Source organism: Mus caroli, unplaced genomic scaffold (genome assembly GCF_978045245.1).
Source record: "Mus caroli unplaced genomic scaffold, Mus_caroli_1 scaffold_10, whole genome shotgun sequence".
In the NCBI taxonomy this organism is placed as follows: Eukaryota; Metazoa; Chordata; class Mammalia; order Rodentia; family Muridae; genus Mus; species Mus caroli.
The window spans coordinates 18282272-18308426 of NW_028227265.1; the positions used below are offsets into that span (position 1 = coordinate 18282272).

General features: G+C 42.5%; 1 protein-coding gene across 2 annotated transcripts in view; it reads left to right on the plus strand.

Moving 5' to 3' along the window:
* Positions 1-26155, plus strand: part of Glg1 (golgi glycoprotein 1) — a 110887-nt gene that overhangs the window by 73708 nt on the left and 11024 nt on the right. For both annotated transcript variants that reach the window (XM_021169326.3, XM_085843568.1), the window contains exons 7-20: positions 1883-2066; positions 2806-3020; positions 8720-8841; positions 10368-10469; positions 12099-12252; positions 13301-13438; positions 16656-16742; positions 17693-17755; positions 18436-18549; positions 19645-19733; positions 21523-21640; positions 22384-22476; positions 23982-24119; positions 25761-25884. In XM_021169326.3, coding sequence (XP_021024985.1) covers positions 1883-2066; positions 2806-3020; positions 8720-8841; positions 10368-10469; positions 12099-12252; positions 13301-13438; positions 16656-16742; positions 17693-17755; positions 18436-18549; positions 19645-19733; positions 21523-21640; positions 22384-22476; positions 23982-24119; positions 25761-25884 — 1741 coding nt within the window. The remainder of the gene's footprint in view (positions 1-1882; positions 2067-2805; positions 3021-8719; positions 8842-10367; positions 10470-12098; positions 12253-13300; positions 13439-16655; positions 16743-17692; positions 17756-18435; positions 18550-19644; positions 19734-21522; positions 21641-22383; positions 22477-23981; positions 24120-25760; positions 25885-26155) is intronic.

Consider the following 26155-nt stretch of genomic DNA (forward strand, 5'->3'; position numbering starts at 1 on the left):
GTTTTCTTGTGGTATTTACAAAGGGTTGATTTCAAAGCACTACCCACATACTCAAACACCAAGAAACTTAGGGTTTCTTATATAAAATGGCACAGTGTTTGTGTATAACTTAAGCAATTTCTTCTGTGAATTTTAAATAGTGTCTAGATCTCTTAAAATACCTCACATAATGCAGATGAGGTGCTGCTATAACAAAATTGCTACGTTATATTGTTTAGGGGATAATGGTTACAAAATCATTTGTATATAGTTAACGCAAACACATTTTTCTTTCTCCCAAATATTTTCAAACTCTGGATCTACAGAATTGCCTTTATCAAGGTATGAATGACTGATGAATTAAGACGCTCTCCAGAATTGAGACACCTTTGTTTAAGTATATGAAGTATATTTGGATACCTGGTGTGATGGCACATGACGGCACTCAGAAGGCTAAGGCAGGGGGATTTAAAGTTTGAGGCCAGTCTGAATACACAGTCATGCTCCATCTTAAAATCAAGTAAAGCCTGGCATAATTGTTTAGAGGATAAAGGCACAGGTCACCAAGCCTGGTGACTTTGAGTTCATCCCAGAACCCACACGATTGGAGGGAGGATTGCTCAATCTCTGCAGGTTGTCCTCTGGCCACACCCGTGCTACAGTGCACTCACCACCCCAGCGCCCGCGCGCGCGCGCACACACACACACACACACACACACACACACACACACACACAAATAAATAAATGTTTTTTTAAAAAAAAAAGTTTGCCTCAAACCATAAAGGGAGGCAGGGGAAGAACCTCTAATCATGATGCCTATATAATCAAATGTTATTTGGGAGTAAAATTGAAGAAAAAAAAATTTAAGATTTATTTATTTATTTATGTAAGTACACTCTAGCTGTTTTCAACCATACCAAAAGAAGGCATCAGATCCCATTACAAATGGTTGAGAGCCACTATATGGTTGGTGGGAATTGAACTCAGGACCTCTGGAAGAGCAGTCAGTACTCTTAACCACTGAGCCATCTCTCCAGCCCAAAGAAAAAATTTTAACCAGGATCACATTAATGCTAGCTCTGCATACTCAGGTAGTGTAGGCTAACCACACCAATATCCTTCATAGATAGCCAGTTGTTTAATTTTTCATTATTATCTCATTAAATATTCTTATTACTATTAGTCCTGTCACTGAATGGATACAAGAATCTTTTTAATACTTTAGTTTTATAATTCTAACGTTTGTTTTCTTATATAGCTAAAGTATTGACTGTGTTCAGAGTAATAGAAAGTTCTGTATAATAGAACATCCAAGTACAATATCAGCTGTCACTTTAGTTCCAGTGAAATTTATACCAGAAGTATGGTTGAAGAAGGAAGAATACTTTGTGCCAAGTTTAGTATATTTGAACCCTCCAAAACCCTATGTGATGTCCTAGCAACAGTTAGCTACTAATTTACTGCCTGATTTCAGTTTCCCAGTGATTTACTCCTTACTCTTTCCATACTAGAGTCAGATTTTTTTTATTATCATCTTTTTTCATTTATTATTTTTCATGTATGAATGTTTTGCCTGCATATATGTATATGCACTGTGTGTGTGTCAGCAGAAGTTGGAAGAGGGCTTCATAGAGCACCCTTGGAACTGTCATTGTAGATGGCTGTGAGCCACCATGTAAGTGATGAGAATGGAGCCTGGGTCCTCTGAAGAGATGCAAGTGCTCTTAACTGCTGAATCATATCTCCAGACCTTAGAGCCAGATTCAAAACAAACGTACAGATAGGCATTTTGGTAAAAAGTGCAACTTGCTTGGTTCTGAGTTTCTGTTTTTCAGAGATAGCTGAGCCACAGTAAATCCCAGGGTAGACTTAAGGTTTCATTCCTTATCCTCTTTCCTCAGTGTAGAGAAGCACTAACTACACGCCAGAAGCTCATTGCCCAGGATTATAAAGTCAGTTACTCATTAGCCAAATCCTGTAAGAGTGACTTGAAAAAATACCGGTGCAATGTGGAAAACCTTCCTCGGTCCCGGGAAGCCAGGCTCTCCTACCTTCTGATGTGCCTGGAGTCAGCAGTGCACAGAGGTGACGTTCTTTTTCCTTTTCTCCTTTCACTCCTTCAGTTCACATTCTGAAGCTTCTTGAACCTGTAATTAGTAGTTTTCTTCTGCATTTTTTGAACCTTTTGATTTTTAGAATGACTACTGGAATAGTCTTTAGAAGAATGGGAGAACATTAATGTCACATGAGTTTTTGGTCAGAGTGATGTGACTTCAAATCCTGGGTCTATCACTAAAGTAACTGGGTAACTTTTTTTGTTTGGACTTGAGGACTGAGTGGGTGGTTGCTGCTTTTTAAGTTTTCCCTGTTCACATTTATAGCTCCAAGACATGGGGAGCCATCATGAATTTTTGAAGGATAGTATTTTCCACAAACTTTAGCTGTATAGGGCAATAACGATTGTTCTCAGTTTATTTACTGCCCCGATAGCTTTCGTATTGCTATGTAGCATGAATGTGACCATGAGTTCAATCCCCTACATCAGAAAAAGGACTTGCTTTGGCAGAACATTTGTATTATAGTTGATAAGACCTATAGTGCACAACCCTGCAGGATAAACCTGGGTCTGAGCTTTTTTTTTTTTTTCCTTTTCTTTATGCTGCAAAAGTTTTACCATGTTCTAAGCGTTTCAGTCTAGATAGTAATTCCATCTGGAAAGGCTGTGGGTTATTATTCTTTTCCAGACAGAAATGTGTTTTAACATGTAGAGCTTTCTGGTCCTCAAACTCCCATTTCATAACTGTCTGACTTACCCCTGACGCAGGGCGGCAGGTGAGCAGTGAGTGCCAAGGTGAGATGCTGGATTACCGACGCATGCTGATGGAAGACTTCTCTCTGAGCCCCGAGATCATCCTGAGCTGTCGAGGGGAGATTGAACACCATTGTTCTGGATTACATCGGAAAGGGCGAACCCTCCACTGTCTGATGAAAGTGGTTCGGGGTGAAAAGGGGAACCTTGGAATGAACTGCCAGCAGGCGGTAAGGAAAAATATTTCTGCTGCCACCTTGGCTGTTTTCTTAGGATTACTATTGCTGTGATGAAACACCATAGCCAAAACAGCTGGGAAGAAAGGGTTATTTTAAATGCTTGTTCTTTTACATCGTAGTCCGCCATCATTGAAGGAAGTCTAGGCAGGAACTCAAGCAGGAATCTGGATGCAGGAACTGATATAGAGGCCATAGAGGATTGCTGTTTACTGGCTTTGGCTTGCTCAGCTTACTTTTTTATAGAACCCAGGACCATCTGCCCAGAGGTGGCACCACTCACTCAATCGCTAATTAAGAAGATGCTGCTGAGCCAAGCCGGGTGTGGTGGCACACTCCTTTAATCCCAGCACTCCGGAGGCAGAGGCAGGTGGATTTCTGAGTTCGAGGCCAGCCTGGTCTACAGAGTGAGTTCCAGGACAGCCAGGGCTACACAGAGAAGCCCTGTCTCGAAAACAACCAAAAAAGAAAAGAAAGGAAAGAAAGAAAGAAGAGAAAAGGAAGAAAAAAAAAAAGAAGGAAATGCTGCGGGGCACTGGTGGCGCATGTCTTTAATACCAGCAGTTGGGAAGTAGAGGCAGGGGGATTTCTGAGTTTGAGGCCTGCCAGGACTATACAGAGAAACCCTATCTCGAAAAAACAAAAACCAAAACAAACAAACAAACCCAAAAACAAAGAAAATACCCTACAGGCTTGCTTGATCTTGTGGAGGCATGTTTCTCAATTGAGGTTCCCTCTCCTCAGACTCTAGCTTGTGTCAAGTTGACATAAAACTAGCCAGGACAACTCACATTTTTATCAGTCAAAGAACATTTACCTGACACATGGTTTCTCTACATTACTTCTGACATCACAGCATCAGGTACTAAAGATACACAAAGATATTGTTCCTATGGGGAGATTTTTAAATAAAGATGTTGAAGTTTTTACACAACAAAGCTTGTGGTGGCGTACGCTTTTAATCCCAGCATTTGGGAGGCAGAGGCAGGCGGATTTCTGAGTTCGAGGCCAGCCTGGTCTACAAAGTGAGTTCCAGGACAGCCAGCACTACAGAGAAACCCTGTCTCGAAAAACCAAAAAAAAAAAAAAAAAAAAAATTGCTGTGGAGCTAGGTAAAGGAAGTCCATTGTTTTCCTGTTTCTAAAGAACTTGCCAGTTTGTTTTGGATTAGGAAAGACAGAATAAAGGCAAATCACTTTCTTCAAAATGAAGAGAGGCTCTTAGCCGAAGAGAACTTGCCTGTCTTAACAAGTTTGATTGAGTTGAAATTGAGAGTTGACATGAATGGAAAATTTCTGCCAGTTTACTTTTTTACGATATGCCACAAGTCTGAAGGATCATCCTCAGAATCAACTGTCTTTATAGATTAAATCAGGGAAACTATAAACAGAAAGATCTGTCTTTCACCAGCTCCAAACTTTACAAACAAGAATATAAAGATAGTCTTTTCTACAAACTTTAGCTTTCGTATTGCTATATAACATGAATGCAGCCATGAGATCAGTCCCCTACATCAGAAAAAGGACTTGCTTTTTCTGAGAGAAAATGAAGTGACTCTTGATCCAGTGCTCATGAGCAGTGCAGTCCTGAAGATGACAGTACCGAGTCAGCACAGTACATGCAGAACGCCTGTCTCCTGCCTTTGCCCATGTTTGTTATTTGTATGGCTTAAATCCTCCTGCAGTTGAGCATACCAGGTGCAAGCCTCTACAATGTAGCACTCTCTGCAATGACTTTCCCTTTAAAACAGGAAAGATACTCTAGTTTTATAACCTAGTCACGCTTTAGGAAACCACAATTCATTTGTTACTTTCTTTTGGGCATTTTTATTAAAAACTAAATACTACTTGAATTTTCTTTTCTTCTCTCTCTCTCTCTCTCTTTTTTTTTTTAATGGTTTGAAGGCGTTTATTGTAGAAAGGCAGCTACTTGGAGAGGGAGGAAGGAAAGGGGAGAAGGAGAGCCAGAGGTAAGAGACAAGGAGAGAGCAAGGGCTTAAGAGCAAATTTTATTTTCTAGTTAATCATGTAAAATCAAATTTGTACAGTCGGGCTGGAGAGATGGCTCAGCGGTTAAGAGCACTGACTGCTCTTCCAAAGGTCCTGAGTTCAATTCCCAGCAACCACATGGTAGCTCACAAGCATCCCTAATGAGATCTGGCGCCCTCTTCTGAGGTTTCTGAAGACAGCTGCAGTGTACTTATAATAAAGAAATAAATCTTAAAAAAAAATTTTTTTTGTACAGTCTATAACAAAATTTTATAGTCTGAAATACAAGTTTACATGAGCTTTAGATATGAAGTCAGTTTTTGTTAACCATGACCCAAAGTAGATACTAACAGCAGTTACATGGTGCATGTCTATGCTGGGATGGGAAGACCAGTGCAGCCTCCTCTCTAAAACAGCAAAATCAGCTAGAGAGCAGGCTTCTGGAGGCTGCTGTGAGACTGTGAGGATGAGTGTGCTGTGCGCCTCTGCAGTCCTGTTTGTTGGCAGTTGCCTCGGGTGCCCTTTGTGCCAGTGAATATGCCTGGCTGCAATCCAGGATGAATCAGGAGACGGCCTCTGCTGTGTTCGCTTTTCATCCTTAATTCCATCTAGTAAGGTTGTGGAAGGAGGATAGGAAGAAAAGAATCTATCTATAGTAAGCTTACACCTATTGTAAAAATGTTCAGGAAAAAAATAGACTGGACTCAACTCTGTTTTGAGGCACATAGTTCACTATGAGGCTTTTGAAAAGTTAGCTTCGTTAAAAGAACTAGTGACTCAGCTTCCAAGATAACTGAGTCCCGCCTACACCACCCTTCGTGCCCAGAAGAAAGGGCTTTCCAAACCCAGAGGGCGAGCACAGATAGTGAGCTGTGTGGTTCTGACTGCAGTGAGACTGCTTAGGAAGGAAGCACTTCATTTTCATTGTATGGATTCTATTTTTTAAAAGGCTTTTCTCACAAAAACTAAAAGCAATTTTTCCAGAAGGATAGAGTCATCCTCTGTCTTCTATATTATCTAGCCTTAGTCAAACTGAAGAATATCTTTGAGCAATTTGGGTGGGTTTCTTTTCACTTTGAAAGTTTTCTTCCTTGACACAGCAGACTTCAACATCTGTCTCTGGATTAATTTAATGAACTGGTAATGGTTATCAGCAAGTACTGAACTGTAAAGTATGTGGATAATTATTATCCTAATGAGTCTACACTCCTCCAGATTTACCACAGTTACTCTTGGGTTATGACTAATGGAGTTCAGCCTATGCTTTCTCACATCAAGGACGACTGCAGAATGCTTTCTCCAGACCAAGTCTCTCCGGAGCTTTGCTCCGGGTTTTTTTGTTAATATCAGGGGCCAGAATATATATACAATCATAACATCAGTTTATAGTCTTTTTTTCCTTTTTTTTTTGTTTGTTTTGTTTGTTTTTTGTTTTGTTTCCTTTTTGTTTTGAGATAGGGTCTCTTTATGTAGTCCTTGCTATCCTAGAACCTGCTATGTAGATCAAGCTAACCTCAAATTCACTGAGATCCAATTGGCTCTACCTCCCAAAGCCTCAGATTAAAGGCATTCCTTCATCATTGCACCTGGCTCAGTTTGTATTCCAATTGCATATTTTCCTCACTCCCTACACTGAATTCTAGAATGGCAATAATCCCTTGAATTATTAGCCTACTAGATGCCATGGGATATTAGAAAAAAAGATATTACTATCTTGATCTTGGTCATCCGGTGTCAAAATTTGCTAACAAAGTAATTTTTCTACCAGCAAGCTACAATATTCTTTAGCTTTTCCAAATTACCACCAATAATTTATAGAAATTTCTATTCCAGAATATTGACATTTTCCCCATATTTCTCTCTTAATGATTCTTTCTAGGATAATAGAATTGGGATCTTTATTTTATCTAAAATCTGTATGTATGTAAAGGGGCCAGAGCTTTGTTATGAACCATTGTGGGATCCCAGGTCAGATGTGTCCAGATCAGAAAAGGCTCCAGGAAAGGGTAAACCAGTGACACAGAGCATGTCTAAACCTGTTTATTTGTTTGTTTATTTGTTGAGACAGGGTTTCTCTGTGTGGCTCAGGCTGTCCCGGAACTCACTCTGTAGACCAGGCTAACCTGGAACTCAGTGATTCAACAGCCCTGCCTCCAGAGTGCTGGGATTAAAGGCACATTCCCCTCCTCTCCCCGCCCCACCCCCGCCTCCCGGGCTGAAGTATCTAATTCTTAAGGATGGAAAAAAAAAAAAAAAGAAAAGAAATTAAAGCAGTAAGGGTTGTAATTTCTATTTTTCTTTCTCTATTTAAGATTCCCACTCCACAGCCCCATCTGCTACCCATCTGTGGTAATAGTGATCTTCTGTCTATAAAATGCTTTGCAGTTTGCCTTACTTTTTTCATGTGGTATCAACATCTGTCTGTCTATCTGTTCTCGGATACAATATCACTGTGTAGCTGTCTTGGAACTCTAAACCAGGCTGGCCTTGAACTCACCTGCCTCTATGTCCTGAGTGCTGTGATTAAAGACATACATCACCACACTTGGCCATTTCTTAAAATCTGTAGTTGAACTAAAATTTGGGGCTGGAGAGATGGTTCTGGGGTTAAAATTCATACTGGCGGCTCTACCAGAGAATCTGAGTTGAGTTCCCAGCATTCTCATTATAACTTAAAACATCTGTAGCTCCAGTCCCAAGGAACCTGATGCCTTCTGCTGGCCTCCACAGGCACTGTATGTGCACAGGTTAGACAGACATACATGTGGGCAAAACACTTGTACACATAAAATAAAAATAAGAGGGAGTAAAAAACTCAGTGGCACATGAGACTGTCCAGCTCTCACAGCTCAGGTGGCACAGAACAGAGCAGGACTTGCACTTGGTCTTCCGATCCACAGACCCTTCAGTCCTTCACTCTGAGGCGCCTGCTTCCTTTCTCTCCAGTAAGGGATGGGCCAAGTGCACGCAGATGGGAAGAGTGCACTTTCAGTCTTAGGTATTTTACAGCGAGCATTCTGTGCTAATGCTTGTGGTATAAAGATAGTAGGTAAAAGGTAATAACTTGTAAGCATTCTTTTCTTTTCTCATTTTTGTTCTTGATTGTCTGTCAGTCTGCTTTTTAGGATAGGATTTCTCGGTGTACCAGCCCTGGCTGGAACTCCTCTGTAGATCAGGTTGGCCTTTGAACTCAGAAATCTGCCTGCTGCTGCTTCCAGAGTGCTGGGATTTAAGGTGTGAGCTACCACTGTCCAGCACAGTCTTGTTTTCTAATTCCAGCTATGAGTTAATTGAAATCTCTCACATCTACCTCAATAAAACGTAGTATGCTTGTTATGACACCGATGTCATTGCAGCCACATTTACAGCCTTTTTAGGATCAAATTGTCCTCTAATTGAGATGTCTTTTCTTTTACTTGTTTCAACTCTGGCTTCCTTTGGAGTGAACTTGCCTAGGCATGTTGTTCAGACTTGTTTTGTAGATGACCAAGTAAATGTGCAAGTTCCACAATGACTTCAACAGAAAACCCAGGGCAAGTGGAAAATGGAGAAAAAAAATGGAAAATGTTCCAACAGCGTTTTCCAACATAGCTAGTACCATCTGTAGATGTTTGTTTGGGTTGTGTTATGATAGCTGGACTGAGCATCTGCTGGGTGACGTTGTTCTTCTCTGTGCCTAAACTACCTTTTTTTCCCTCAATCCAGCTTCAGACACTGATTCAGGAGACTGACCCCGGTGCAGACTACCGCATTGATCGAGCTTTGAATGAAGCTTGTGAATCTGTAATACAGACAGCCTGCAAACACATACGATCCGGAGACCCAATGTAGGTTCACTCTCCATGTTGTGTTTTATTTGCCAACACAGAGAACATTCCCCTCGAGTGGCTTTTGAGTAGTTTAATATCTTGACTAACATTTTGTTGAACATGGACACACACCAAACTTTTGCTAAAACTAATATTGAGATTGAGACTTCTGGTCTGCCTTACCCATGATATAGAGACACCCAAACCCAGAACTATGATGGCATTTGTTGACAGTGACTGGGCATATAGGACCTATTAGTCACTGAGTAACTTCCTGTAATTCAAAGACTCTCAGGGCATCAGGATAAAGTGAAACACTTGGCACTGTGCTGTCTCATGCATGCTTGCTTGTTTGTTTGTTTGTTTGTTTGTTTTCGAGACAGGGTTTCTCTGTGAACCCTGGCTGTCCTGGAACTCACTTTGTAGACCAGACTGGCCACAAACTCAGAGACCTGCCTGCCTCTGCCTCCCGAGTGCTGGGATTAAAGGTGTGCATCACTACACCTGGCATCTTACAGTTTTTGTGTTTAGATGGTGTATAGATGTAGATGAGCATAGACAGAATGTTTATAGTATAGTAGCCATGGCAACCAGAAGAGGGACAGGGGAAGGGAAGGAGATTCATTTTACACATATGGGTGTTTTCCCTGCATGCATGTCTATGTACTACTTACTTGCCTGGTAACACACAGTAGCCAGAAAATGGTGTCAGATTTCCTGTAACCAGAACAGTTATGGGGGTGCTGGGAATTGAGTTGAATCCTGTTGATGAATAATCTGTGCTCTTAAACACTAACACATCTCTCCATCCCCAACATCTTTAATTAAATATGACATGTGGCCCTTTGCTGGGTTTTGATTTGAACAAATATTTTAAAAGACATGAGATAGTTGAAAATATTTAAGATGTGGGGCAACAAGGTTATGTTTGCTTGCTTGCTTGCTTGCTTTGTTTGTTTTTTGAGATAGTTTTTCTGTATAGCCCTGGCTGTCCTGCAACTCACACTATAGACCAGGCTAGCCTCAAACTTGATGGAGATCCTCCTGCATGTTTCCCAAGTACTAGGATTAAAGACCTGTGTCACCACTGCCTGCCCTAGGTGTTTATTTTATATGATGTGTTTACCTTTTTATTGTTGTTATTGATATGACAGTGATCTCAAATTTTAGAGAAATAGACCGAAGTATTTACTGAGATATGCTTCAAATATCAGCAGAAGACACTGAGTTAAAACACATTTAGTTGCAGGGTCACCAAAGCTCTGGAGAACAGAAGTGGCCTGTACACTATTCTCTACTCTTGCATATGTTGGAATGTTTTCATACTAAATAAAAATAAAGCTGCTACGTAGGTCTTGCATATGCAGAGTTTGAAGTCCAAAATGGCTTTAAACTGGTAGAAGAAATAATTACTGACAAGATCAGTAGTTTTTGTGATTCTCAGAAGAATCAATCATGTCACCCTGGGGAATGTGTATTGAAATGAGTTTAGAAGCCTGTTGTCAAAACACTTCTTCATTACAATCTACCTCTTTAATGACCAGGATTCTCTCATGTCTGATGGAGCATTTATACACAGAGAAGATGGTGGAAGACTGTGAACACCGTCTCTTAGAGCTACAGTATTTTATCTCTCGGGATTGGAAGTGAGTATTTTAAAAATAGTGGAGGGCACTGCCTCATTCTGTTCCCTTGTGTGGTCAATATCAAAAGAATGGGTGTGTGTATGGGGAAGAAGTTAATAGTTTATCAGTGTGTACATATGCATGATATGTGTCTGTTTGCCACAGTGAGCAGTTGAGAGTCAGAGAACAACTTCATAGAGTCTGTTCTCTTGCCTCCACTCTTAAATAGGTTCTGAGAATCAAACTAGGGTCACCAGGCTTAAACCATAAAGTGCTTTATCCACTGAACCATCTCAGCAGCCACATGAGGTTAAACCCAGGGCTTTATACTGTAGAGTGTACACTCTCTACTAAGCTGTGTCCCCACACCCCACTTTTATAGTTTATGATAATAAGTAACAAATTAACACATTCTTTTTAAATTCTTGGATAGCTAACTATCTCCAACCCTCAGAAAACCTATTCTTACTGCTCCCAGAGCAGTGTCTAAAAGCAGAGTCAACCCACTACCAGCCTGTAGCAAGCATCCCTGTTCACCACTACTTTGGACGCTGGACTCAAAACAGTTTCTAATAGCACAAACATCTATTGAGAAAGAGCCCTGGTACTTGTACAGACAGCAAGAGCATCTTCAGCTTTGACTCTAAAAGGATAACGTTGCACATATGACAGCTTGATTGTCTAAAGAAAGGATGAACTAGGAGCGTGCTCTTAGTCAGAGTCACTGTTATTTATTGGCTGTGTTACCTCCTCCTCTTCTGTACTCTTTCTGGACTGTTCTTTTCCATCTAGGTATGGAAAGGGATCAAAGGAAACTGGGTGATTGCTTTTCTGAGCTTCCTCAAGCTATCTGAACTGAAATAACTTGAGTTTACTGCACCTCTCCCCAATCAAGGCGGTGATTTCTCCTCCCCCCTTACTCTTTCTCCTGTGGTCAAAATGTGCTTCATAATCTCATAAAAGCTTAATATTAGCGTCTCTCCTTCCATTAAATAGGTCTCCTTACAGTTTACAATGGAATGTGAACAGAATCAGACGTTCCTTAGTCTGATTTAAAGAAACAAGCAGGTTCAATACATCATCATGTCCACAGATGATTCACAATTAAATGTTTTATAACTTGATAAGCAATTTTCAGATTAATTGAAGAAACCACTGCTTTATCTTCCATAAGAAGATGGATAAATTAGTTTTGTTGTTGAGTGTTCTGAGTAGGAGACTAGTTCCTGTCATTTTCTAATCTTGTTGAAGCTGGTATATCAGATGGGGTTGCATTGCATTGTGAATTGCCTAGGCTAGCAGCAAACTTAGTTTTACTTTCTGCTGTCTTACAGTAGCAGTGTGTACCTTAGAGTCTTTGAGGAAGAGTACGTCTTCTGTATGAAGTTGTCTATACATTGACTGTTGTGTCACTGTGAGCAGCATTCAGAGTGAGGTGTTCCTGCTAATGCCTGTAAGATCAGTTTAGGAAGTGGAGACAGGGGATCAAGAGTTCATCCCCAGCAGCTACACAGCAGCTTCAAAACCAGCCTGAATTATATAGGACCTTGTCTGAAAGGAGGGGTGGGGGGAAGCCCGCAAAAACTCTTACAATGGATGAGAAGGAAAATACAGAAAGTAGAGCTTCTCTTTTAATCCTTAACCTTCTAGGTTGGACCCTGTTTTATACCGAAAATGCCAGGGAGATGCTTCCCGCCTTTGCCATACCCATGGTTGGAATGAGACCAGTGAACTTATGCCCCCTGGAGCTGTGTTTTCTTGCCTATACAGACATGCCTACCGCACGGAAGAGCAAGGAAGGAGGGTATGCCATCACCCTTGGTTCTCCCCACTGTCATTTGTTTCCTACTGTTCTGGTTTCTGTCAACACAAGGAAGCCTTGCAGGGATGTGTGGTAGAGTGGGAGGATGCTCCACTCCTAGAAATGCAGTCCTTGGGTAAGCATCCCTGCTGTTGAAGCTGTCTGTCCAGCTTCTCTGCTATGTGTTAGTTTGTCTTTGTTCTAAACAAAGGATGTGGGGAAACAGTCCAGGTTTCCTCTTTAAATTTTCAAAATCCAAATTACAAATGGACAGTTCAATTCTGCTGTTGTAACTTTACTTAGCTTTAAAGATCCATTGGAAGCTTTTAGCTGGGATACAAATGGTTCTTTAGGTTTCTGCACCTCTGGCAGCCAGACACAAAAGCTTTATATTAGTGAGACTTCTCTGGCAATGCACTGGGTGGAGGAGAAGCTTCCACACAAGCCTCCTGGCGTCTCCCTGCCCGGGTGCTGCTCTGTAAGGTACTTGTGTGAGCTTCTTGTCTTCTGGTGCCACCTACACATGCTGCTGGCCTCATTGTGAGACCTTACTGAATCTTATTTCCGCATGCTACAGATGTTGTACTTTATATACCTGAGTACAACTACCCCTTGTGAGCCCAGTCCAAGTGTCTAAGAGTCAGACCCAGGAGGTACAATTAGAAAATATCATACTATAAAAGCTAAAAGCCTGGCCCCCCAATTTGTATATTTTTATTCTCTCTCTCTCTCTCTCCTCTTCTCCCTCCCTCCCTCTCCGTGTGTGTGTGTGTGTGTGTGTGTGTGTGTGTGTGTGTGTGTGTGTGAAATCAGAAGACAACTTGGGGAAGTTTGTTTCTTCTTCCACCATGGAATTAAAATGCTGACTCAGAACAAACTTCTTGTAGAGTTGACCTTCTAGTAGCTTCCTAGAGCATTTAGTTCTTGTCCTAGATAGCATTTGTTATAAAGTTTGAGGGGTAACTACAGGCCTGGTTATTAGTTTGCTACACCTAGGGGCTTCATGTATTTATTTCTGTTACCTCTAAAGTCTCTTGCTCCTTCTCTGTAGCTCTCACGAGAATGTCGAGCTGAAGTCCAGAGGATCCTGCACCAGCGAGCCATGGATGTTAAGCTGGACCCTGCCCTCCAGGACAAGTGCCTCATAGACCTAGGGAAGTGGTGCAGTGAGAAGACAGAGACTGGGCAGGTCAGTGACGGCTTCCGCATGCTTTTCCTAAAGTCCCCATGGCGGCCAGCTCAGTGTTTGCTGATGGGGTTGTTATCTTTTCAGTCTTCTTTCCTAGAAAAACCCATCAGAGGTTTTGTTTCTTGTTTTTATATCTAAGAATAACTACATTTTTCATGTTTTAATGTTATGGTTTCTGTATTTTTAGAGTTGATTATTTCCCTTCTTTGCTTAAAGTTTAGAGCAAAAGAATCTAAGATGACTCACAGGTTAAGAATACTTGTTGCTCTGGAAAACAACCCAGGTTCTGTCCCCAGCACCCACATGCTGGCTCGCAGTCATCTGTAACTCCAGTTCCAGAGGACCTGATTCCTCTCTTCTGCCTTTTGCAGGTCTAGGCATGCACATGTTGCACATGTTAAGTTAGGAAAAACACATATATTTAAATGAAAATCTAAAAATTTTTAAAATGAAAATCTTAGAGCCAAAATATGTCCTGGTCTGATGAAAATATAAGATTTTGTGCTAGACATTCCATCTTCCTTAGCATATTTCCCTTTTCTTTCCTCGTTGTGTCTCTTTTTTTTTTTAATATTTATTTATTTTGTTTATATGAGTACACTGTAGCTGTCTTCAGACACACCAGAAGAGGGCATCAGATCCCATTACAGATGGTTGTGAGCCACCATGTGGTTGCTGCGAATTAACTCAAGTCCTTTGGAAGAACAGTCAGTGCTCTTAACCTCTGAGCCATCTTTTCACCCCTGTGTCTCATTTTTAATTCTTTCTTTTCTTTTTCTTTTTTAATGTATTTTCTAACATTTACACATTACATTAAATATATTCATACGTGTCTGGTATATACCAGTAGATAATGTGCTTGCCCTAAAGCAGCCCTACAAGATACATGGAAATGGGATTATTTTTCTACTTAGTTGATCAAATTGAGACTCAGAGAAGAAATCTTCCTTACTAAAAACTCAAGATGAATTCTAAGAATTCATTTCATTATAACCTTTTCACAAAGAATAAACCAGAAAAGAGTAGCCTCAATAATATGTGCCTTCTGTGACTGCCTCTAAGACTGTGTGTCTAGTTTGGGGAAAGTGTTACTGAAAGTTGTGAGCAAGGCAGTGTGTCTTCATCATGGAGCAAGGTAATCAGTCAAGAGCAGGTGCTTGCTTAGAAAGATGTTAATGTTAGAATAAGGACTGAACTTAGGCCTCGGGCTTCATTTATACCATGACAGCCCCCGTCTGGAATTTTCAAAGTCACATATAGCTAGATATGGTAGCTAGCACATGAGATTAGTAAGTCTTAGAGTTCTGGGGAAGTGGAAGCAGGATGATCAGCTCAAAGATAGCTTTGGCAGCCGGCCATGGTTCACACCATTAATCCCAGCACTCAGGAGGAGAGGCAGCTAGAACTCTGTGTTTGAGGATAGCCTGCTCTTTATTAAACAGTTAGGTCCTGTCTCCAAAAACAAAACAACAGGAAAAGATAGTCTTTGGCTACATAGAGAATTTGGAGCCAGCTGAGATGCATGAAATTTTGTTTCAAACAACAGGGATCAGACAGATAGCCCAGTTGGTAAAGTTCTTAGTGTACAAACATAGGCTTGGGGCTCAGCACTCAAGTGAAAGCGGTGTGAGGTAGCTCCTACTTATAATACTAGCCCCTGGGAAGGAAAAACAGGCAGGTACCTGGAGCTCACTCTGAAACCAACCTAACCAAATTGGCAACCTAATCTCTCACCCATTACCCGGTGAGAGACCTTGTCTCATAAACAGGTTGGACAGTTACTAAACAACACCCAAGATTGACCTCTGGTCTCCATATGCATATGCACACACACCTATACTTGTATGCTATATCTATACATGTATGTTATGCCTATACATACATATAATGGGAAGAGAATGGTAGTCCTATCTACCATTCCCTGAAGATTATAGCCAGTAAATGACCATTAAGAAAATTTTTCTTTTTCATTTATTTCTTTTTTATGGTTTTAGAGCTTTATTGTAGAAAGGCAAGGAGAAAGAGAGAAGGTAGAAAGAGGGAGACCACTGGCCATGGCCACATGGAGAGAAGGGGGAAGGGGGGAGCTTAAAGAGCTTCATTTAATTTCTTTTTTTCTTTCTTTCTTTTTTTTTTTTTTTTGGTTTTTCGAGACAGGGTTTCTCTGTGTAGCCCTGGAACTCATTTTGTAGACCAGGCTGGCCTCGAACTCAGAAATCCGCCTGCCTCTGCCTCCCGAGTGCTGGGATTAAAGGCGTGCACCACCACACCCAGTTCATTTATTTCTTAACCTATTTTTTGAGATATGGTCTCATTAGGTAGCGCTGGCTGGCCTGGAACTTGCAACATAGACCAGGCTGGCCTCATACACAGAGATCTTTCTGCCTCTGCTTACCTGAGTACTGAAATTTAAAGTATGTGCCACTACATCCAGCCATGAAAATTTATTCAGTAGTGTTAAAGTATCCTAGGAGGAGGGCTCCAGGGAGTACCATAAAATCACACCATATAAGTTTAATAGAGAAAAGCACAGGACGGTGGCTGCCTCTACTAGGGAGAGAAGCAACAAGGACCTGAGCTGGAAATAAGCTTTCTATGAGGTTTGTTGAGGGTAGATTTGGGCTTGGCTGTATTCTGAGAGGATGGGCCTGGTGGTTGGCTGTCCTCAGAAGCTGGGCCTGGCCACTCAAGGGCCTTGCAATAGTATAGACCATGCTTCTATAAATAAGCCTGTACGTACGCCTCAATAAACAACACTAATTACTAGGTCACATACAGAGATACCAAGAAACTGTCACATTGGAGTTGGATATTTTAAAGAAGCACTGTAATTACTTACCAAGGGTATTGGCTGTTGAATATCATTTTCATCACTTGTGTACATGTGGCACATAGGCATACACGCAGGCAAAACATTCATAATTTTAGAAAGCAGCCTGCTGAAGTTTATAGTCTGAGGTTTGTAGTCTGAAGCCAGCTGACTGGTTCCCTTTGGGCTTGTAAGCTTGGCCTTGTGATTTTGCATGGCTTACTGTACTGCCTGGCCCTCACCTGGCTTACATCGGGAGCATGTTACACCTCAGCTTTAGTCACGCGAAGCTTTTGTGTTCAGTTTAGTGAGGGAGTTTTAAAGGGAAGCTGAATTCAAAGGAAGCAGAGACTGAGCCCCTCTCACCTGTTCACTCCCATGACTGAAGGGCTTGCCTCTCATGTGCAGGAGCTTGAGTGCCTTCAAGACCATCTCGATGACTTAGCTGTGGAATGCAGAGACATCGTGGGTAACCTCACCGAGTTAGAGTCCGAGGTAAGTAATGAGCGGCTCCCTAGAGGAGAGGAGCCGCCAGCATTACTTAGCACTTTTGTTTTCATACTCTTGAGAGAGCAGATTGTCTTGTCAATTTAATCCCAGCACTTGGGAGGCAGAGGCAGGTGGTTCTCTTGAGTTTGAGACCAGCCTGATCTACAGAGCACGTTCTAAGGCAACCCAAATTGTTACAGAGAAACGTTGTCCCCAAAAAACCAAACCAAAACGAAACAAAAGAAGGAAACAAACAAAAGGGAGGAGGAGGAGGAGGCTGTAGAAGGAAGAGGAGAAGGAAAAGAAGATATTAGTCCATTGTGCTGAGGCCTGACCCTTCTACCACTGCTCCAGAAGCCGTATAATTGTCTATACATTTAGCTCTTAGGTTTGTTTTTTTCTTCAAAATTATTATTTATTAGAGCTTTTCTCACTTGAGAAAACATGGCTTCTGCATTTCAGGTTTAATCACATTTAAAAACAATCTAATTAGCCATGGTCTCTTTAATCTGAAGCTCTGTAGTGAGGTCACTTGGTACTATTTCTATGCTTAATAAAATCTTGAGACTCCCAGTTATACATGAGAGATTGAACACGTGTTTATCCCTGTTATAGCCTGAAACCTACTAAAATATAAAACATGAGGTTAAAAAGCCCAATTAGGATAGATGCTGCTGCTCAGAAATAGAGAGATCATGAAACTGCAGAGAAGTCACATGCTCTAATATTATTGCAAGTATTCATCTCCTGTTCTTAACTCTGCCTCTTCAGTTGTTCAAGTTGATGAAGGCTCTCCCTGCCAGGCACTTTAATGCCAGCACTCAGGCAGAGGCAAGTGGATCTCTGAGTTCTAACTGCAGCTACATAGTTCAGACAGGGACACACACACCTCTAGCCTCCCCCTCCCTCCCTGGCCTTTGCATAGCAGAGTAACTAATCCATTTCATCTTCCACAGGACATACAAATAGAAGCTTTGCTGATGAGAGCCTGTGAGCCGATCATTCAGAACTTTTGCCATGTGAGTGATGTCTGTAGGAACAAGGGTTACTAACATAACCAAGTTCAACGGGACTTTGGGCCCAAGGGTGTCTCTGTCTTCAGCATACATTACTGTTGAGTGATAACCAGCTTAGGAAGTAAAATTTAGAACTATAAACACGATTGAGGGAGAGGTCAACATCTGAGAACCCTGTTTGATTGCCCAACTTAATTCCGCAGTTGGTAGCACTCTGTAGTGGAGCAGTGTGTGACCAGCAGCAGTGTGTGAGATGACTTCATAGGAAAAGATACAAGAGGGAAACTCCAGGGTGTGGCTGAGTTGCCTCTCAGGAGCTATTAGCAGTGGTAGTAACTAGTAACTGTCCATATCACCTGGTGCTTGGGGACTCACTCACCTTGTTTCTTACTCACAGGAGGGAAGTACATTTAGTAACTGAGAGATAGGAACCATCCCGGAAGCCGCTGCTGGCATTATACAAGGACATAGTGATCGTCCTCATGGCAGGGGTTCCTGCTTCATGAATTTTATTCTGCTGAATTGCTATCTTTCCTGATTTCTCAGGCTTGCTTTTGAATTTATGACATATCTTTATTTTGAAGACTTGGAGGGTCACTCCTATTCACATTTTCGTGGATGGCGCTTTAGATTGTATTGTTAATTGTGACACATAAAGTGTAAGTGTGTGCTGTCCTCCCCAGGACGTGGCAGACAACCAGATCGACTCTGGGGACCTGATGGAGTGTCTGATCCAGAACAAGCACCAGAAGGACATGAACGAGAAGTGTGCCATTGGCGTCACTCACTTCCAGCTGGTCAGTGCCCTTCCTTCCTGTCTTGTCTGCTGTGCTGACTGTGGGGTAGCTGCCCCCTGCTTTACAGCAGCCACGCAGCTCTGCTCTTCCCCAGCTTCTCAATAAACAGGGCTTTTCTCAACAGCTTAGCATGTGGTGAAATGAGACTTAGTCCTAGGAAACATTCGTTACAGAAGGGATAGAGAAAAGAGAGCCAGCAGCTCCTGCTCTGGCTGTAATGCTCACATTAAGTGATACTTAGATCACTGGGATCTGTAGTTGTGTGTGGTGGATGTACATCAATACACTGGACCCTGATGCCTCTCTTCTGTTCCTACTGTTCCCCGCGCTTCTCTTCCCTCCCACACATACTGTGTGCTGCACTAAATCCCTTCACAGCATATCTACCTTTTTTCTTTTTAAATCATTCAGCTTAGATTTACCATTTGAATAATATGGTTTGACTACACTCTTGGTAATAAGAAGCAGCTAAGGAAGTGGGGTATGGCAAGCACTCTGTTCAGAGAGGACGATTTGTCAGTCTGCTGAGGTTATTAACTGTTTCCTCAGAGCCAGGAGCCCATATGCTTGCATTCTATAATGTTAATGGGCTTTCTTGCCCTGCTGGCATCTAGACTCTAGTTAAAGATCCCAGAACAGGTGTGGTATATATTTTAGCTGCGTGAGCAGGGCAGGTTCAAGGAAGGAAAACAAAGCCAGAACAGAGGCTGTGGAATGAAGGGACTGCAAGACGACACACTAAGAACCCTGGGGGATAGCAGCATGAATCAACATAGTGAGCTCAGTGTGATTTGAAGTACAGGAAGACCTGTGTGCTGTCACAGGGAGACATGAGATCTCAGCAGACTATGAAAGGTCTTATGACCAGCCTCAAACTTGCTTTATAGCCAAGAATGACCTTGAACCTCTAATTTTCCTGTGCTGTGTCTGTCTCCCATGTGCTGGTGTCAAGGGCATGTATTTTATGTAGTGCCAGTTTTGTGCATGCTAGCCAATTACATACATCCTCAACCTGTGAATGCTTTTTGTCTGAAATGTCACTCGTTATTTTTAATCATAACTTCCACAGAACTTGTTTTCTTTCTCATCTTTCAGGTACAGATGAAGGATTTTCGATTCTCTTACAAGTTCAAAATGGCCTGCAAGGAGGATGTGTTAAAGCTCTGCCCCAACATAAAAAAGAAGTATGTATCTCTTTAAGTGATTTGACATGTTTCCCAAGCCTCCCACACTACAGAGTGGGTGTGTAGGGTGTGAGGCCCAGAGGCCTCCCGTGTCTCTCTTTGGTAGTCTAATCAAACTGCATTGTCTGCCAGACCATGGCCACAACTGCCTACAGCCACACTTGTCCATAACCATAGGTATTGTCAAAAGAAAAGCTCTGGAAGGAGGGAATGCTCTTGATTTTTTTTCTAGGTTCAGACTGCCTGTCTGAGTCAGGTGTAGGGAGCACCCGGAAAAGGAAATTGCTGGCTCAACCTTTTCCCAGCATCACCCCGGTGTGTCACCTCTGCAGAGAAGCAGCACAGGCCTCTCTGAAGTAGAGCTTTAGGGAGGAAGTAGACCTTGACTCTCTTGGGAACCAGGTCTCAATGAGGAGACTGATGAGCTTTGACAGCACAAATCTTACAGGTTGTAAGGGGAGGAGAGCCATGTTGCTTGGACATATTTTCCCTTTTGTGTGTGATCAGGTTCCCATGGACAATCCCACATTGCCCGTCCCTCACCCCCGTAGCCCAGTGAAAGTCTCACAGCGTGTGAGTGTTAAGAGCGCCATCCTTGCTATGGTCACAGTGTTTTTTTTTTTTTGGTTTTTCGAGACAGGGTTTCTCTGTATAGTCCTGGCTGTCCTGGAACTCATTTTGTAGACCAGGCTGGCCTCGAACTCAGAAATCCGCCTGCCTCTGCCTCCCGAGTGCTGGGATTAAAGGCGTGCGCCACCACGCCCGGCTGGTCACAGTGTTCTTAATAATAAGTATTGAATTGTCTATCACATGTGCTGTGTGAGGCCTCTGTTCCAGTCAGGCTACTACTGCCTGACTTCTGAAGGTGCAGTGGGGCCATGTGCTAAAGCCACAGTGAGTGCTTAAGTCTACAGATAGTACCAACCACTGTATCAACCTTTCTCTATACTTGCATATCTATGACAAAGTTCAACATATAAATTAGCCACAGAAGGAAAATAATAGGTACTAATCATATGGACAATTAGGGTGGCACACATCTCTAATCTCAGAACTCAGGAGACAGAATAAGAAGGCTATAAGGTCCAGGCCATTCTGGGATACATTGTGAAACCCTGTTTGTTGTTGTTGTTGTAAGAAAAATTTAAAACAATATACTCTATATAGTCATATGATTATACAGTGGGAGCTGGTGGCACATGCCTTTAATCCCAGCCAGCACTCAGGCGGAAGAGGTAGGTGGATCTCTGAGCTCAAGACCAACCTGGTCTAGGATAGCCAAGCTTATACTATCTCCAAAAAAAAAAAAAATTATGTGAATGTAGATATAACATCTATAGCTATATCCATAACAATCTCAGCATACTTTTTCCCCTTTCAAATGTAGAACTTCACCTTTCCAATCAAAGGGTGTGACTGTGGGTGTTTATTTACCATATCCAAGGTCTGGGCTTTTTGAGCCATTGTTAATAAGGGCGACAGATGAATTACTTAAAACAACAGCAAGACTTGCAAGAAAGACACTTAAAAACACAGCTATATGTCGAGACAGGGTTTCTCTGTGTAGCCCTGGCTGTCCTGGAACTTACTCTGTAGACCAGGCTGGCCTTGAACTCAGAAATCCACCTGCCTCTGCCTCCCAAGTGCTGGGATCAAAGGCATGTGCCACCACTGCCTGGCTAAGAATGAACTCTTAGTAAACAGTGTGGCCCCTGCTGCTGTTTCAGCCTAGTGCTTGGGCATTCAGCCCCTTTAGGCAGACAGTCTAAAGCCTTCTCCTTCATGGCAGGGTGGATGTAGTGATCTGCCTGAGCACCACTGTGCGCAACGACACTCTGCAGGAGGCCAAGGAGCACCGGGTATCACTCAAGTGCCGCAAGCAGCTTCGTGTGGAAGAGCTGGAGATGGTAATGCTTCCAGAAACCACAGGACTACATAGGACATGCAGTAACAGTTAGCAATCTTTCCATGTGACACTAGCTTCTTTACTGTTTTGAGTTTGGTTTTAAATAACATTTTTAACCACACAACCCAGGAATCCAAACTAGTCAAAGTGCAGTCACTGAAGTCACTGAATCAGTGCTGTAGTCAAGGACGGGAGGTGTTTCCTGGGCACTCAACTATCGTTGGCATCACTTTCATCCTCGGCTGATCCTCTGGCTATGGGTGGCCGCCAGAGAAGCAATGAGACTGACTACTTCACTTTTCATCTTCAGCAAGAAAGGAGGGAAAGGGCAATCTCTCTTTGCCTTGAAATAAAACCTTCTCCCTTACATCTAAGTGTGTCACTTGGGAGCTGTGGTTGCTGCACAAGTGGCCCATCTGAAATAACTCAGTGGTGGGAAGGGAGGATAAGGGGACAACTTCAGCAACCATTGTGAAGCATGAGACAGAGTCGCAAAGGAAGTTTACCACTTAGTGCTCAGTCACCTATCCAAGCCATTAGTCAACAAACAAGTCTATAACAATTTGACATCTCCATGGGGCTGGAGAGAGAGTTTAGTGGTTAAAAGCACTTACTACTCTTACAGACTGACCCGAGGTCAGCTCTCAGCACCCAAAATAATGAAAGTCATCCTTTAAGAAAATAATGATATCTCCAGCTTAAAATCCTCTCATTTCTCTTCCACTCGGGCTCCTTCTCATGTAGACAGAGGACATCCGTTTGGAACCAGATCTATACGAAGCCTGCAAGAGTGACATCAGGAACTACTGCTCTACAGTGCAATATGGAAATGCTCAGGTACTGTCTTTCATTACAGATCTCAAGTCAGCGCACCCTTGCAGCCCCAGCTCCTCACAGTGTCCTTTCATCGTGCCCTCGGCTGTCCCAGAGTGCTTTGCCTGGTTTCCCCGGCTACTCCTCTGCATGCACTCTGCCGGTCTGCCTAGTAGGCTCCTGGTGCTCTTGGTTGTTTCCTCCACACAGCTTCCCAGTGACTCCACGTCGGTGTCTCCCAGGGCTCTGCTGCACAGTTCTTTTAGGACCTCATGAGTGCTGGGCTAGCATTCTCCTACTCAGCTTTGTCCCTGCTCCTTTCTTCCCTTTTGTAATTAGAAGATAATTACCTGTTCAAAATAAAGTGTTCTCTTTTTACTTTTATATGTGTGTGTGATATACCTTGATCATATTGACTTCTTTATTCAGCTCTCACTGCCTGCCCATGGTCTGTATGTGCTTTCCTGATAGTGCCTCACACAGAAATCTTTGTTTGATTCGTAGGATAAGGTATCATGTTACCCAGCTAGCTTCAAACTCCTTGGGTAGCTTAGGGTGAGTGGTCTTCACCTGCCAGTCACCCTGGCTTAAACCACCTTGCCCAGCAGCAGAATCCTTATTAGACATCAAGTAAAATCACCTATGAACTTTTTCAAATAACACCGAAGCAAATCCCAGAATCACCAGGGTTTGAACTTAAGGTTTTCATGATTTTTTTTTTTTTAATGTTTGCTTATTCAGCTATCAAGGCACAAGCTAGGTTCTTTAGCCTCTGAGATGCTTTCTTCCCTGTCTTCTGTCCATGCTTTGCCTTTGTCTAAAGTCTGAATTCTCTGTTTCCCCTTTTTTGTAGTTAGTCTTTCTATTAGGTTTAGTTTCTGTTTGATGATCTGTAATTTTGGTGGACATGAGACCAGGCAGGATCTTGCTCTCTAACATGGTGGACGCTTGTCAGCACAGATTCTTCTCCTGGGCGCCTTTCTTTCAGAGATACAGCTTTGCTTTTCCTTCTTTCGGAATCCTGTGGACAGGTGGGGCACCCAGGTCTGTCCCTAGTGACCTTTTCCTTCTTCTTCTTAATGGTTTCCAGTCTTGCTTACTTTGTGTTACATTTGAGGTAATGGCTCAGCTTACCCAGACAGTTGCTCAGGGTTACCCAGCTTAATAATTATTCTTCAATTCCTCCCTCTCCTTCCCTCCTATTCCCTCCCTTTCCTCTTCCCTACCCTTCCCCCCCCCCCCCCCCGCACCCATTTGCTTTTTAAGACAGGGTTTCTCTGTGTAACCCACGCTGTCATGGTACTCAATGTTTAGACCAAGTTGGCATTGGATTTACAGAGACCCATCCCTTTGTCTCTGCCTCTCAAGCACTGGGATGAAAGGCCTGTGCCACTGCTGCCAGACAGGTCTCTCATTCTTTTTCTTTTGTTTCTTTGGGTTTTTTTGTTTATTTTCCAGGCAGGGTTTCGCTGTGTAGCCCTAGAATTTCTGATCTATTTCCTAACTCAGCTGGAACTCTTCTATTGCAGATTATTGAATGTCTAAAAGAAAACAAGAAGCAGCTGAGTACCCGTTGCCACCAGAAAGTATTTAAGCTGCAGGAGACGGAGATGATGGACCCAGAGCTAGACTATACTCTGATGAGAGTCTGCAAGCAGATGATTAAGGTAAAAGACCAAGGGCGACCTAAGTGACAGTAGCAGTGTGACCCCTTCCTGTTGTGTCCTGTTAAACACAGCCAACATGGTGATGCCCTCGGCTGTGGTCTGCAATCCAGTAGCATTGTCTTCACCTGCCAACTTGTGTGTTCCTCAGCTCCAGAGTCTCTGGGAGTGGAACAGCCAGAGTGTCCATTAGCCCTCTAAGCAACATGGATGCTGCTCATGTTGGGAAAATTACAGAACTGAACTAACTAGCTTGCTTTGAACAAAGCACAGCTAAATAGGTTGTCAGAATAGGTGGGCTAAAAAAGCCACAATCCAGTGTTTTTTTCAGATCATATCCCACACTCTCAAAATGTTGCTTTCTGTTCAAGATTTTTACATTTTACTTAATGTGTATGAGTCTTTTGCCTGGGTGTATGAATGGATACCATATATGTGCCTGGAGCCCACTGAGACTGGAGAAGGCATTGGTTTCCTAGAATTAAAGTTACAGGTGGTTGTAAGCTGCCACGTGGGGGTGGTGAGCTGAACCCAGATCCTCTGTAAGAACAGCAGATGCCCTTGTCCACTAACCATCTCTAACCTGCAAAATGTGTAGGTATTTTATATATTCGTTTTCTTCAAATAATCTACCAGTGACTGTTTATTAGTTTAGGTTTTGTAAGACAGGGTTTCTCTGTGAGGCCTTGGCTGTCCTGGAACTTTTTCTGCAAACTGATTGGCTTCAAATTCACAGAGATCAGCCAGCCTCTGTCTCTTGAGTGCTAGGATTAAAGGTGTGTGCCACCACTACATGGCTTCCAGTGAATTTTCTAAATGGTCCTATACACACACACACAGACACACACACACAAGAAAATTAAAATTAAGGAAGTGCAAAGATATGTTAATAAAATTTTCACTTCCTTTAAAATACCTGATTCTACCAATAACTGTTAGTGGGAATTTAATGTTTGTTTATTTGTGTGCGCGCACACACACACACCAAAGAGAAGAAAGGTGGGGACGGGGGGAGAGACACAAATACTAAAACAAGAGAGGGAGACCTCATGGGGAAGGAAAGATCCTGAGCAGAGTTTGAGTTGCCGTGACCAGACATGCAGATTGACAAGTACAGATGGAGTTCATCACCAGCCCCAGACTGAGCTCTGATTGAAGGAAAGAGCGCAGAGTGTGTACAGTGGCTAACCTCACGTTTGGATTACAGTGCTCACAATGTATCCTCACCCCAAATCCCTGTCCACATTAGTTAACAGTTATTCCTAAGTGCTACCTCTGTGGCTGGGTAGGGATGGCCCGAGGGCAGGGTGACTGTTCTGTTCATACTCATCAAGTAATGACGCGTGTGAAACAGCCTGTACTATAACATAGCCATGGTAATGGCAACCAAGCCTGTGCAGAATTTACATCCTGTGTGGTTGATGTCCAGTGCTGGCAGAGAGAAATGTGTGAAATGCAGGAGGTAAAAAGTAAAGAGGGACACCGGGGCTGGGCACTTACTGATGCTTAGCTGTTCCCTGCTTATGTCAAGTGATGCCTTGACTTGTGCTTCTGTGAGCGCCCCTGGTAACGGGAAAGCAATCACAGGTAGATTAGTCGCCAGTCTGAGATAGCCACTTTCATATAATTTTATTTTCTTTGCAGCGGTTCTGTCCAGAAGCAGATTCTAAAACTATGTTGCAGTGTTTAAAACAAAACAAGAACAGTGAATTGATGGATCCCAAATGCAAACAGATGATAACCAAGCGTCAGATCACCCAGAACACAGGTACCATCTGGGCTCAGCTTTGCTGCTTCTGTTGAGTGCATCCCAAGTAGAACTGGCAGGACGTGTTGTTATCTGAGCCGTGCACTCTCCTCCTTTGTAGACTTTCCAGAAAAATAGAATGAAGGTCAAAGGGAAAGGGCCGAACTTAAAAAAAAAAACATAAAAAAATAAATCAGCATTAGAGTCCCTATGACAGTAATTCTAGAGATTTACTCTAGAATTTCAAACTTCATGAGCACAGTCAATAATTTTCAGGGAAAAATTTCAGCTC